The sequence below is a fragment of the Bos grunniens genome, chromosome 10 (genome assembly GCF_055505025.1).
Source record: "Bos grunniens cultivar Pamir isolate PY7600 chromosome 10, Bosgru_T2T1.0, whole genome shotgun sequence".
Lineage (NCBI taxonomy): Eukaryota > Metazoa > Chordata > Mammalia > Artiodactyla > Bovidae > Bos > Bos grunniens.
In genome coordinates, this window is record NC_141174.1 from 93,022,197 (window position 1) to 93,036,777 (window position 14,581).

At 37.0% G+C, this 14,581-nt stretch overlaps 1 protein-coding gene across 6 annotated transcripts in view; it reads left to right on the plus strand.

The window, feature by feature from the left end:
- The window catches only part of AP3B1 (adaptor related protein complex 3 subunit beta 1), a 235,814-nt gene that overhangs the window by 135,502 nt on the left and 85,731 nt on the right, over positions 1 to 14,581 (plus strand). For all 6 annotated transcript variants that reach the window (XR_015135511.1, XM_086323143.1, XM_086323144.1 and 3 more), the window contains 3 exons: positions 3,390 to 3,498; positions 6,564 to 6,714; positions 10,082 to 10,229. Coding sequence is in view for 5 of the 6 variants with exons in the window: in XM_086323143.1 (XP_086179269.1) it covers positions 3,390 to 3,498; positions 6,564 to 6,714; positions 10,082 to 10,229 (408 nt within the window). In the remaining variant the exon portion in view is untranslated. The remainder of the gene's footprint in view (positions 1 to 3,389; positions 3,499 to 6,563; positions 6,715 to 10,081; positions 10,230 to 14,581) is intronic.

Here is a 14,581-nt window from a genome sequence, read left to right on the forward strand (position 1 = left end):
TGTTCTTATATTGGCTGATAGATTGGCTGTTTGGCTGGCTTCTTCCATTTTCTTGTGCTCTTCTGAGCATTAACTACCTATAGGGACAGTACTTGAATAACCTATTTTCTTATATTCATTTCACCTGTCCATTTGAACAGAGACAGATTGATTTCTTTTTCATTTTGCTGACTACATTGTGGAAATTAATAATTGGTAACTTATTATGGAGAATAATTATAACTGATGGAACTTGGTTGGAAAAAACTCACTCTCCATTGATGCCATGTAGAAAACAGTTTCAATCTACTTGTCTCTGGACACATTGACTTGAAATTATACTATGAAGACTTAATTAAATATAAAAATAACATATATAGTTCTATTATCAAATTTGGCTGCAGTAGTGTAGAAAGTAATGTTCACATAATCTTTCTTGCCTTTCATTCTACCTCATCCCTCTCTAAAGTTGCATCAATGTACTTATGCACATAATATATGTGTGACCCTAGTCTTACTGTAAAGTCATCTTACAGGGTCATGTCTTATTACTATGAAATTTAACTTAGCAAGAATAACAGCCTAAGTTTAGACAATCTAATACTTTAATCAAAACAATATGGAACCTAGTCACACTGACACTAGAAGTCATTTTGCATTACACATTTCCAGGATATTAGCTACTATATATATTATGCCACTAGTAAATTTTCAAGATTCCTTGCAGTTTTTGTTTTTACTTGGTTCTAAAAGATCCTTTTCTCTCAGTTTTGCATATCAAGGGTATTTTGCTTTATAAACACATCTACTATCAATATTTTATCTTATATTGAAACTTTCAAATTAGTGCTGTTATTTTTTTTCCTCTTCTCTTTACCCTTTTATTTCCTTTGCTAAGAATGATACAATTATCATAGTCATAACATACCATAACAAAAAATACTTATTAGTCTTTACGCTTTAAAACCTTAAACTCCATGAATAGAGAATCCATGGCCCTGTCAAAATATTATGCCCCTCTGAGCATAGGCGCCTGCTTTTCTTTATATGATGACTTAGTCTTTTCCTGACAGCCATAGTCTAACTAATTTTTTTTTCATAAATTGACCTGACACACACTTTACTAGCCTGCAGAAAAATGTATTTGTTTGGATTTAAGAAAAATACGAACTTTACTGTTTATTAAATATAGGAGAACTTTGTTTATAGAATACTGTCTTTATTCATATCTGGAGGACAGAGCATTTTAAACATACATAAAAAGCAGTATTGTTGATCTTATGTTAGTATCTTACTCAAATATATTTGAGTAATTTTTGCTCATTTTTCTATTATTGTCCAGATAATAATTTTCCAGATTACTGAAGCTTACCTTTGTAAGCAACATATCTTAAGCCCATAAGCCCTCTACAGCAGTGGTTTTTAAACCTAGCTTTATACTATATTCATATGGATATCTTAAAACAAATCTGTCAGACCTGTACCAGACCAATCAGAATCTTGGGAAGTGGGTCCCAAGTGTTAGCATTTTTAGCATTAGTATTTTTATTATTGATATTAGTATTTTAAAAAAGTATTCTCAGGTGATTCTGACAGACATCCAGTGCTGAGAACCATTCTTGAATAAGAACCTCAGTCTTACTATAAATTTCTTTACAACAAATGTTACCCTAGCAGACTGGCACATAGTGAAAACTCTGAAGTGTGATAAATAAATGCGTCTTAACTGTTCTTGACCTTTTAAAAAATACACATTTCTTGCCCTTTAAAAGAGAGTGTATGAAACATTTAACTTTTTCTTAATGAATCAAAATCACACTTATGAAAATAATTTATTTTACTTCAATACACTGTGTTAAAGTTTTTAAGGGTCTGTCACTCAACTAATAGTTTTTGTGCCAAACACATTTAAGATATATCAGTGTACAAAATATTCAAATGTCTCTGATCTCCAGATGCTGATGTTTTGCAGGGATAGACTGACAATTACAATAAATATATAAATTGTATACAGTAGTATATTAGAAAATAATAAGTGCTATGACCAAAAAACAACAAAAAAAATTAGTGCAAAGGAAGATCAGCCTCCACAGGAGGTTGAAATTTTCGGTTGAGCGGTCCTCCCTGAGGTGGCACTTGTACAGAGTCTTGAAAGAAGTGAGGAAATGAGCCATGTGGTCATCTGGGGTGAGGGTGCTGGAAGTAGGATCACCTTTGGAGAAAGGCCTCAAGGAGCACGTCTGGGGTCTTTGAAGACCCTGTGATGAGTGGCTGGAGGGAAGTGGGCAAGAGGGAGAGCAGCAGCAGGAGTCAGGTAGCGCTGACGAGTTTTTATCGTAAGGGCTTCATTTGTTCTAAGTGAATGGGAAGCCTTTGCAGACCTTTTCAAAGAAAGAGGGGCTTGATTGGAATTAATAAAATCATTCTAGCTGCTGTTTTGAGCCAGCTTGGAGTGGGGGTGAAAGATGAAACTAGACACAAGATAGCCAGTTGGAGACTATTACGGTGATCCAAGAGGGGGGAGGCGGGCTCTGAGTAAGGTGGTAAAGGACCAAGGGGCCTATAGGTTTTCTTGGTGGATTAGATATCTAGGATATGACAAACACACAAATCAAGAATTACCCCAGGGTTCAGGTGGTTGAGATGGTACAGGCTATTTGTTGCCTACACTAGATGTTTTCTTTTTTTTAAAAACCTCAGTATCAAGGTAACTCAGCTGATAAAGACTCCACCTGCAATGCTGGGGAGACCCTGGTTTGATTCCTGGGTTGGGAAGATCCCCTGGAGAAGGGATCAGCTACCCACTCCTATATTCTTGGGCTTCCCTGGTGGCTCAGATGATAAAGAAGCCGCCTGCAGTGCATGAGACCTGGGTTCAGTCGCTGGATTGGGAAGATCCCCTGGAGGAGGGCATGGCAACCCATTCCAGTATTCTTGTCTGGAGAATCTCCATGGACAGAGGAGCCTGGCAGGCTACATACAGTCCATGGGGTCACAAAGAATCAGACATGACTGAGCGACTAAGCACAGCACACAGAACATCAAGCTGTGAAATTGAATTTCTTACTGCTCTTACTACTTCTGCCTCTAATTGCCCTTATCTCTTCTAGACTGTCTTACTTTAGCTTAAATCTTCTATAGACCAACGAATACAAATGTATCTAAAATTATATGTTATATATAAGGTTGTGGATCTAAAATAATAGGCTCTGAGTGAGAGTTTATGTTTCTCTACTTAGGGGTAGTGGGAATCAGTCTTAATGCCAAGACTTTTCAGTGTTGCCTTTTCTACTGAGGCTTTAAACTTCCTTCTGGTTTCACAGAGTATTCCGAATGATTAAGTCTGCCTGAAGACTACATCCCTTTTGAGAATTCCTTGATATTTACATTTTTACTTTTTTTTAAATCAGGCAAAAGAATGGACCCCAGCAGGAAAAGCAAAGAAAGAGAATCCTGATAAGAAATTTTATTCCGAATCTGAGGAGGAAGAGGACTCTTCTGAGAGCAGCAGTGACAGTGGTGAGTCTTTAATTCATTGGAAAGCCTTGTTCACCGTGGCTTATAGGCCGTGCTCCCTGCAGAACGCGGAGGCCCAGAGCGTAACATTCAGCCAGCAGGTTTAGGTGAAGTGTACACGATTGAAACAATTCCTTTCATTTACATGTCAAAGTAATTTTGATACGTAAGTTTTCAAAGTAATTTCTAACCGCTTTTTATTTGACATTGCCTCTTAGACCCATAACTAAAAAATGACAGAATTGAAAAAAGAGCTCATGCTTTTCTGAATTCTAACCCACACTGCCTGGGATGTTCATTAACGTGTTGAAAAACATAAATTTACATTTGGCAAGGCTTTGTTTTCAGTATTTGACAAATTAGTCTGTGGTGTGTTATTTTCTGAAGTAATAAGCTGAAAAATGGGGAAAATTACTTCAATCCAAACAGCTAATGCTAAAAATATGGAATTTCAGGAATGACATAGACCATTGAGAAAGATATGTTGTGTAGTTAAGAGTGTCTCACAGATATTTGTCTCCATCCCATTTATTCACAAGCTCATGTTCTATTTAGAGTCTAACCTTTTTCAGTATGTATTTGAAATATTCCAGTAACATTATGGCTTTTCATGGCATTATCTGAACACGTATAGTAGGGATATTAAGAGTTCCCTTTTAGCTACCAGAAGAAGGAGAAAACTTTTCTTATTAGAAGATACCAGTTTTTTTTCCAATGAACACGTCTTCTTGAAGATAAACAAATTTCCTCAAAGATTTTTCTAACTTGAAAATTTAAATAAATGGTGCCTGAAATGAACTGGATCCAGATTTGGTTTGAACTCCCATATAAACATGAAAAGTAACTTACATGCTATAAGTTTTTTTTATTATTGTTTATAGCATAAGCCAGTTATCTAAGTTAACATGTATGTGTGCTTAACTTTGACTTCACAACAAATTCAAGACACCCTTAATCAACAGTTTTGTTTTCTAAAGTTTGGGTAAAGGTAAATTTTGCTCTTTGTAAAAAGTCACAATGGGACTTGGCTTGATGGCTCAGTGGATGAGACTCCACCTGCCACTGCAGGGGACATGGGCTCGATCCCTGGTCTGGGAAGACCCCACATGTCTCGGACCCGGTATAAGGTCACGCGCCACAAGGGCTGAGCCTCCGTGCCGCAGCTACTGAAGCCGGTGTGCCACGGCAAGAAGCCCTTGTGCCGCAATGAAGGGGAGCCCCTCCTCGGCACAGCTCGAGAAGACCCGTGCAAGGCAGCAGAGGTCTAGCACAGCCAAAAATAAACAAACAAAATGATAGATTTTTTTCTTTTCTTATGAAATGATAAAGAAGAAAATTTTAAAAGCTCAAGGCGATGAGTGCCTTACCATGTGGTAGTACTGTTGTGTTGTAATCACCTTTACGCATTTCAAATCATTTACTCTTCACAACAGCTCTGATGGAGCTTTGCTGAAAAAAAAAAAAGTCAAGACCCAGAGAGGTTGAATAACTGCTCAGTCTTACACCTTGGTATGTGTCAGGGCCAGGATTTGAACATGGACGTTCCAGCTTGAAAACTCATGCTTATCACTCTAGGCTATTCCAAAAGAATACAGGCATTCCTAGCTTTTTGCTGTGTGATACATAAATTAATCTTCATAGAGTAGATACTACTATTTACCTATTAGAATACTATTTTAACTAGAGGTTATGTTCTTCCCTGGGGACACTTCATCAGATAGATCATAGGCCAAGATGGTTGGATGGCATCATCAACTCAAGGGACGTGAGTTTTTGCACACTCTGGGAGATAGTGAAGGACAGGGAAGCCTGGCATGCGACAGCCTATGGGGTCACAAAGAGTTGGATACAACTGAGTGAGTGAACAACAGCAACATACTCCTCCCTGAGGACACGTCATCAGATAGATCATAGGCTAGGAAAACAGTGTGTCCTCTTATCCAGGATACAACTCTGTACATGTCATCGTTTCAGCTACCAAAAAGTTATGCTTCCTGTTTAAAATACACAAAAACATGCTGTATATGGGGCTTCCCTGGTGGCTCAGAGGTTAAAGCGTCTGCCTGCAATGCGGGAGACCCGGGTTCGATCCCTGGGTGGGGAACATCTCCTGGAGAAGGAAATGGCACCCCACTCCAGTACTCTTGCCTGGAGAATTCCATGGACGGAGGAGCCTGGTAGGCTACAGTCCACGGGGTCGCAAAGAGTCGGACACGACTGAGCGACTTCACTTTACTTCTTCAGTGAGCCCTAGTATGCCATAATTTATACAGAAAAGTTTTAACTTTGTAGTTCCTCAGTCTAACTTTATCATTTCTTTGACTTATGGAAAACTCTTACACTAGCTAAAGTAAGTACTTTTTGATTAGTGATTTTGCTTTGTTGCCTTTGAATTAAGTTTGAAGATGATTTGAACAGCTTTTTTCCCTCTCAAAATTTGTTCCTAAGATCAATAATCCCTTCTATTTCTTTAAATAAAATTTCCCATTTTAAGTAGAGGAAATAAAATATTTCTTTATTCTTATATCATCCTCATTGTTCGTTCGCTCAGTCATGTCGGACTCTTTGCAACCCCATGGACTGCAGCACGCCAGGCTTCCCTGCCCTTCACCATCTCCCGGAGCTTGCTCAAACTCACGTCTATTGAGTCGGTGATGCCATCCAACCATCTCTCCCTCTGCTGTCCCCTTCTCCTCCTGCCTTCACTCTTTCCCATAATCAGGGCCTTTTCTGATGAGTCATCCTCATAATCAGTCTTTAAATAAAAAGTTTGCTGTAGCTAAGACATGTATGGGTTTGGGAAGCAATATATGCTCACATTGTTTTACTTGGTGGGTCTTTTCTATTCCTTCTCTGGGTATTGGAGCCCCACTGTGCTCACTCTGCTGCAGGGTTCTGGAGGTCTGAGTGACCAGACAGCAGATATAGAGACTATGGATCCAGTGGGGTCCACTATGTGAAAACTCAGCATCTCATTTCATTTGTGATGAATGTTGATACTTGCTTCTGTCCCTTGTATTTATTAAGTGGCTATAAATCAAAGAGCATCTGGTTATTTTTTTTTTCAGAGAGTGAGTCTGGAAGTGAAAGTGGGGAAGACGGGGAAGACGAGGAAGACGACCACAGTGGGGACAGCGCTGAGGACTCGGGTGAGAGTGGGAGTGAGCCAGAGGCCGGGAAGGGAAGAGCGGCCACACGCTCCAGAGCCAGAGGGAGAGGGTGAGCTCTTGACTTCACAAACATTCTGTGGTCTTTTCCCCTGCTCTAACACTGAGTGAAAAAATGAGTGTATGTTTATCTCTCCAAACAGGCTGTAAGTCTTTTAATATTAATTTAAAATACTGATTCACATTATTCTCCTACTTGTAATGCTCAGTTTCCATTTTGAACTTGAACAAATCTTGGGGTTACATTTTGAAAATTGGTGTAACCTTGGAAAGCCGAGTTAAGTGATCACGCAGTTGGTATGAAACACTTAATTACCTTTTGCAGCAATTTTGCTGAGAGTGAAAATTAAATCCTTCAACACTTTGCCATTATGTAACTAAGACAATTGATTTTTCTAAATAATGTTATATTAAAAAGATTATGATCCAAATATTAGAGTCAGGGGCTGTGAAGGAAGACGGTCATAAGGTATTTAAGTGTTAGCACTTTTTAAGATCTCCCATTATCAACAATATTATCATGTGTTAAAATGTCATTAAAATTTTGAGTAATTGGGGCTAATACCTTGGATTGTCTGAGTCTGTTTTCCCCACTGCTGTCAGAGAGTGGCCTCTGCAGACACGATGGCCCTTTCCCTGGGAGCCTGCTGCCCGCTCAGTTGATGAGCTTGCAGCCCAGCTCAGTCGTGGCTGACAGCACTGATTGGGGCACAGTACGCTCTCTGCTCCTTTTATTACAGACAGTAATTAAAGCAGCTCGCCCTGCCACTTCCATAACAAACACAGCATAATGCCCTAATTATGACTTTATTAATTTAAGTCAGGATTTAATGATTTTAAAAGTGATTTATATTGTTTTTCCTGTTCAGAACAAATGAAATCTGTAGGTTAAATTAATACAGGCTTTTCATCATGCAAAGTTAAAAAGCTAGTTACCAGTAAATTCTTTTCATTAGATTAACATCTGAAACTCTAAGCAGTAAGGTAAACAATAATTACCCATCAAAATTGAGTGATGCATAATAAAATAACACTTTTACCTTTAAAATCTTATCTTAAAGGCTAGAAGCTAAGTATAGTCAGAATCATTCACTTGTTGCAGCAAGCCAGTTGCTTGGTTTGTAGTAGTCTTTTCTCAGAGAGAGGTTCTGTGCTTCTAGTTTAATATCAGAATATCTGTGATTTGTTGTTGTTCAGCCGCTAAGTCATGTCCGACTCTTTGTGACCCCGTGGACTCCAGTACTTCAGGCTTCCCTGTCCTTCACTGTCTCCCAGAGTCTGCTCAAACTCATATCCATCTGTGATTACTTAGTTTGTGAAGAATGTTATATTTCTTAGGAAGGCAAAGTTTTGTTCAGAGCACTAAGTGTCTTTTCTGATAGCAAAAGTCAATATGCTAGAAGCTTATAATCATAAATTGTGTTAGTTTCATTGTTTTTTTCTTCAGAAACAGGCTTTTTTAAACTCATGTTTGAATTTTTAGAAATTGTTTGTTATATAAAAGGAAATCTCAGATACATTCTAAACCTTATATTTTAGGTATATGTTTTAACCACTAAATGGGAAATATAAATTGCCATTCTCTGATAGGGGAAGGAAAAAAAACACACTTTTTAGTCATCAAATATAATTACATGTGCTCTGAGATGTTACCATGACTTCATTTTTAATAAACAGCAATCACGTATTTCCTGCACAAAAATCAGTTCAGGGAAATATCGATTCTTCCAGTTGCCTAACCACTCACCCTCCCCAGGTGTTTTTCTTCTTGACTCTTAGAATTTTTTAAAAAGCTTTGCCAGTATAACTATGTGATAATTTTTTAAAGCTAAAGAGGTCTAAGTATCTTCAGAACCACCCTTTAGTAGTCATAACTGCTGTGCTGTGCTTAGTTGCTCAGTCGTATCCAACTCTTGTGACCCTGTGAACTGTAACCTTCCAGGCTCCTCTGTTCTTGGAATTCTCCAGCCAAGAATACTGGAGTGGGTTGCCAGGCCCTCCTCCAGGGGATCTTCCCAACCAAGGGAGCAAACCCAGGTCTCCTGCACTGCAGACAGAGTCTTTACAATGTGAGCCACCAGGGAAGCCCAAGGAAACTAGAGTGGGTTGCCATGCCCTCCACCACGGGATCTTCCTGACCCAGGGATCAAACCCACGTCTCTTATGTTTCCTACATTGGCCTGTGGGTTCTTTAGCAGTAGCACTACCTGGGAAGAATGCGTTAAAACATCTGAATTAGATAATTGTTTATGAATTGCCTTATACTATCTGGCACAAGGTGGATTTTTAAAACAATATACACATACACGCACATATGATAAAGAGAAGTTAGACCTTCAAACTTGAGAAAATAAAGATCACAAGCTCTCTCTTTTCCCCTGAGCGAACACTGTGTGTTATCTCTTCCTGGAGACCTTTTCCCCTTCCCTTCTTCCTGCCTTATTCCTCTTTCAACTTGTGTGTCTCTTCCTCTAGGAAGGGTCCCAGTCTTGGTCCGTTTTGTTGAGATGCTCCTTCAGGTATTCTCAGGACACAGTATATACTTTGTTACTTATTGTTTACCATGCTTTCTTGTCACTGCCAACTTAACTTCTCTGTATCTTCCAATGGACTGACTGTAGACTCTATAAAGGAGTAGAATGGAGATCATCTGTATCTTACTAACCACTGTTACTCTTAGCACCTAACATAGTGCCAGCTCATGGAGGGCAGTCAGTAAATATTTGTCAAGGGAATGAGTGAACAAAATGAACATCAGCACTTAGGTTTGATCATTGGGTATTTTAAAACTTTAGTATTTATCTGATTATCTGACATTTTTAGTAAAATTTAGTACATTAGAAGAATTCTCTTTTGAACTGCTTGATGTTTTCTCATATGTATTAAAGGGTCACATTTGGGAACATATGTAATCATTTTCTTGGGCAGAATAATCTATAAAATGCAAGTCTGTATTAGCAAAAGTAGATTATAAGTATTTAAATTTTTAATGAGTATTTTGAGATAGTATTTTAAAATCTGCCTAAGTATTTCTGAAGTTGTTAATGTTAGCACCTAATGTGTAGTCCTAGTAAATCAAACATTTAATTATTGTTTTCTGCTTATGATGTCATTTAGTCTCATTTTATGATCTTTTGCACTTGAAGTGTGTGTGATATGGTTTAGTTTTGAATGGGTTCTGATTCATTTAGTTATAGATAATACTGTCTTTATTATTATTTCATTAACATGTTTTGGAATTTTAAAACCATTTTTACTGTCTATACACTAAAAAGAAATGGTTCTCAGTGAAATACACTTCCCTAATAAAGATTTTGATTCATACACAAAATGGAAAAATGGTAATACTTGTCATTTGATTTTTCAAACTACTTTTTAATGTAAGTATCTAATATTTCAAATTTTATTATTCTGATTAGTGATTCTAAAGATGTGGATAAGGAAAAAGAAAACTCTAAAACTTCAGAGTCTTCCAGTGGTGAATCTAGTTCAATAGAAGAGAGTTCTTCGGATTCTGAATCAGAATCAGAATCTGAAAGTGAATCTGAATCCAGAAAAGTTACTAAGGTAAGAGATTACACGTTTTTGTAACAGAAAGTAAATATTCTTTAGCCTTTTTGCAATTAAGAATAAATATTTCTAAAAATTTGTTTTGTTGAAAATCAAGAAAGCAGGGAAGGAATTTAATATGTCACTGACAACTAAACACCATGTTCGTTCATCCACACCTGTGATTTTATTTTGATTTTTTTTTTTTTTTTGGTATATTATTACTTCCCTCATAACTCAATTCTGCAGAGAAGTTAGAAACTTTTTTAACTTCACGTTTTCCAACCACAATTAGAGACCTCAGTGTTCTGAGTATGACCTTTTTTGTCATTGGCTGTGATGTGACAAGGGAAACTTTTGCCAGATGGGAAGTAAAGGGAACTTTGACTTCCCCTTTACTCAGTACTATTCCCTCACAGAAGTAGTACTGAGCAAAGAAATATAAATGTACATGCTTCATAAGAAATTAAGACTAATATACTTTTTAAAAATATATCAGGCATTTTGGATAATAATTTTTAAAGGTTTAATTAAAGAGTATACATTCTTTAATAAAAATGCAGTAACATATATTTAAAAACAAATGCAAGAACCACTTGTGACAATAGAATGATTATAGGGACTTCTCTGGTGGACCGGTGGTTAAGACTCCAAGCTTCCACTACAGGAGGCCTGGGTTTGATCCCTGCTCAGGGAACTAAGATCCTGCATGCTGCACTGTGCGGCTGAAAAAAAAGAGCAATTATGGTTTTTTAGTACAATATCTGTAGCACTAAACCTTGTCTGCTTAGCAGCAAAAACAAAAAAAATTGGGAAATGTAGTTTTTAATACAAAATTCAGACTTAATATATCCTTTTGATCTTTAATTATTATTCCCATCCTATAAATGGATCGTGGTGATGCTCAGTTTCAAATGCAGTGGTTTTTATGAATAAATGTATTATTCCATGTGTTCAAAATATACTCACATCTTACCTTTTATTGAATTCAGCTTTTTTTAAATGCACTATCTTTTTCATTTATTTGTTCTAGTAACATGAATTTCTTGAATAAATCATTTGAGTAGGCAAGTATGAAAATAAATTCATCAAAGTAATAATTGTCCTCCATCCAAGATTTATTATTAAAGAATAACCATATTTTTGAAAAAGAATAAACGTGCTTTAAACATTGGCTAGTATTTGTCTGTCTCTAAATATTCTTAATTATAGAAAAACCTATTTTAAACCTGAATTTATATTTAAAATTTATGTCTCTATGTAGTATATAACATGGGATTTTATTTTTCAAAAATTCACATAAAATCTTTGAGATTTTTAGGTTTATTAATCTGGCCTCTTATAAACTTACTACTCAGTGAGTTGGATATCTTCTCATTTCCTGCTTATATTAAATTACAAAATGATCCTAAGATTTTATTCAAAATAAAAGAGCTTTAGAAACAGAGTTTTTCAAAATAACCAAGCAAGAAATTAAGAGTTGTCAAGTGGGTACAAGTGAGTTATTCTAATGAAGTTTTGTGAAAGTTGAAAAGTTGCAGACTTTAGTACCTTTTCAGCGTTGGACATTAGAATCCCACAGAGGTGCCCCAGGCCAGAGGTTCAGTTTCTTCTCTGTCACTTCCAGTGATCAGATTAAATCACTTAGTAGTGGAAAATATTTTACTGTTGAACATCATTATGAAATTTCAAAGTAATGCAGTGATCCAAGACTCGAGAAATTCAGATTTTATTCACATTGTCGATAGTTTTTTGTCTGTGTGTTTTGCTTATATAGTTTATTTTCTATATATTGTAATGCCTTTCCTGTCTGTAACAGGCAGATTATAGGATTGTTTGTTTTAATATATATTCTCCACCTTGGAGCCACCATAACTATTTTTTTTTTTTTATTTCTTTCTGAGTGATTTGAAACATAGCATGCAATTACACGTGCACCAGTTTTCTAACAAAGGACAACACTGTAATTGTAGAAAAGTTCTCCTTGCACCGTCTTGTGGCTTCCACTCTAAATTATGAGTAATGGAGGCAGATGGTGGATGTTTTACCTTAATTTAGCATGACAGTATGTTAGTGCTAAAAATTCATATACCTTAAATCTGCAGCCCAGCTAAAGCTATACTTTTACTCTCTCAACCTTTTCTTTCATTTGGACAATGTATTTTAGAGATATTGAGCGTGAAAATGGGACCTTGGGGTACCTTGAATATATGGCTTTGAAAACAGTTCATTTTATGGAGATCCTGATGGGTATAGTGTTCTCCTTGTTGGAAGATAATATCTTTATGCTTCAGTTTCCTCATCTATAAAGTAGAAATGCTTTATACCTACTCTGCTTCTTTCAGTGCTATTATAAAAAAATCAGATGTGAAAGATCAATGTAAAGCCCTATATAAATATAAAACATCAGTGTTAACATTTTTAAACTTGAATATTAATTCTCTGAGAGACCAGTATTAGGGTTACAGAACACCAGTGCTAAAAGGAACCCATAATATTTTGTCACTCTTATGTCTCCTGCATTTTTCCAACTTTGTAAATACCTTTCTAGTTAGAAATTAATGGTCAGGTGTGACCCCTTATCTGAAGCCTCTGATCTCATCCACTGTCTGCAGAAGACTGACCTGCCATTCACTATGAGTATCTCCTACCTCTCTACTCTCTGACACACAATCTCAATTTACCCTCCTCCTTTATCCTTGAACGCAGCTCAGCGTAAGTGATCCCTATCCACTTAGCGTCCTGTTTCCTTTTGGGCTTGTTTAGTTGATGGTCTTCTACCTCCATTGCACCTTCAGTCTCTTTTTTTCCTTAGTTCCTCCTCCGCCAACGAAAGCATTCAGGTCTCTCCTTCTTTTAAAGACAGGAGAAGGGAATGGAAGAGAGAGACCAGAGTGTATGAGTGAGAGATTAGAAGAATAATCTAGATGTTCTCTAGCTACTACCTCTTAACCCAATTATTTCTTAATCCCATTTAAATTGATTTCTACCTCTTTTACTTCCTATAGATACTGCTCTCTGAAAAGGCAACCATGGTCTTTCTCCAAAACCAGGAACCTTCTCTTAGTTTATCCTTCTCTGATCTTTTTATGACAATATCCCTACTACTTGAAACTCTCCTCCTCCTTTTTCTTTTGACTTTTCTAACCCTTTAATTTTTTTATTTTTCACTTTTTACTCCTCTTCTGACACCCAAGTGTGAACATTGCTCCAAAGTTAGTGCTGCTCAGTTCACATTTTTTAAAAAATATTAATTGATGTGGGTTAATTTTAGTCCTTTATTTCCTCTACATTTTACTGTTGTGAGACTCATTAACTCTAGTAACATCAGCTAAAACATTTCTCTAAATTACTTCTATGATAACATCTGTAAATTTTCTTACTCAAACCAGATTCTTAGACCTCTTAGGAGCTGCTGGTTTCCCAAACCTAATATACCCAGAGACATGATCTGTCATTTAGTACCAGCATGCTTTCTGTTCTCTGGGATTTGGAGCCCCACAGTTGTCTTTGACCCCTACTTCATCCCGTTTGTATGCCCTGTGGCCACGTCTTAAAGATTTTGTGTATTATTTCTCATACCTGTTTCTTCTTTCCCTGCCATCACCATTACAAGTCATGTCTTCCTTGTGTAGTCCATACACCACTGCCTTTGTCATCCTCAGACAGCTCCCCAACCCCAGTCCTTCCAGATAGCTGCCAGCTTACTGTCAAAGTCACCTATGATGATACCTCATTGTCTGAGTTCAGTGAACTCCTCAAGCTCAAAGGTCCAAACCCACCTTTCCAGTCTTAACCCCGCTTGTGTTCTAATCCCAATGGACTGTTCATGGCTCTCATGACATACAGTATCCTTTTCCATTCCTATGCCTTTGATCTTCTTTTTGTATCTTTTACCTTAATTATAGAAAATATAAGCTGAGGAGGAAAGTGGCCTTGTATCAAGGGTAGTTCCTCACTTCTAGATGAAAATGAGTGCATGGACTGAAGGATATTAATGACTAGAGGGTTTTACTCACATGAATGGTGTCGGGACAGTCAGGTGAGAATGGTGTAGGGCAGTAGGTGAGAACTGCTGTTAAATTGTGTCTGTTCCTAAGTGTTTGTCATTCAGCACCATACCCCTGCATTTCCATTAAACTCAAAACTGCTGGTGTCGGTTGGTTTGCTCTGGTGTCATGTTGGTTTGTTTCTCTTACTGATTGGGAGATGGACTCCACTGAAGTCAGATATTGTCAGTAAGAACCAAAGAAAATTATCTTTCTCTTCAGTTACAGTTATTTTGATGGGCAAGCATATTTTTTTTGTAGATGTTCTTTTCTGAACTAAATTTAATAAACATTTTAATTTTAGTCTAATCCTTTTATGAA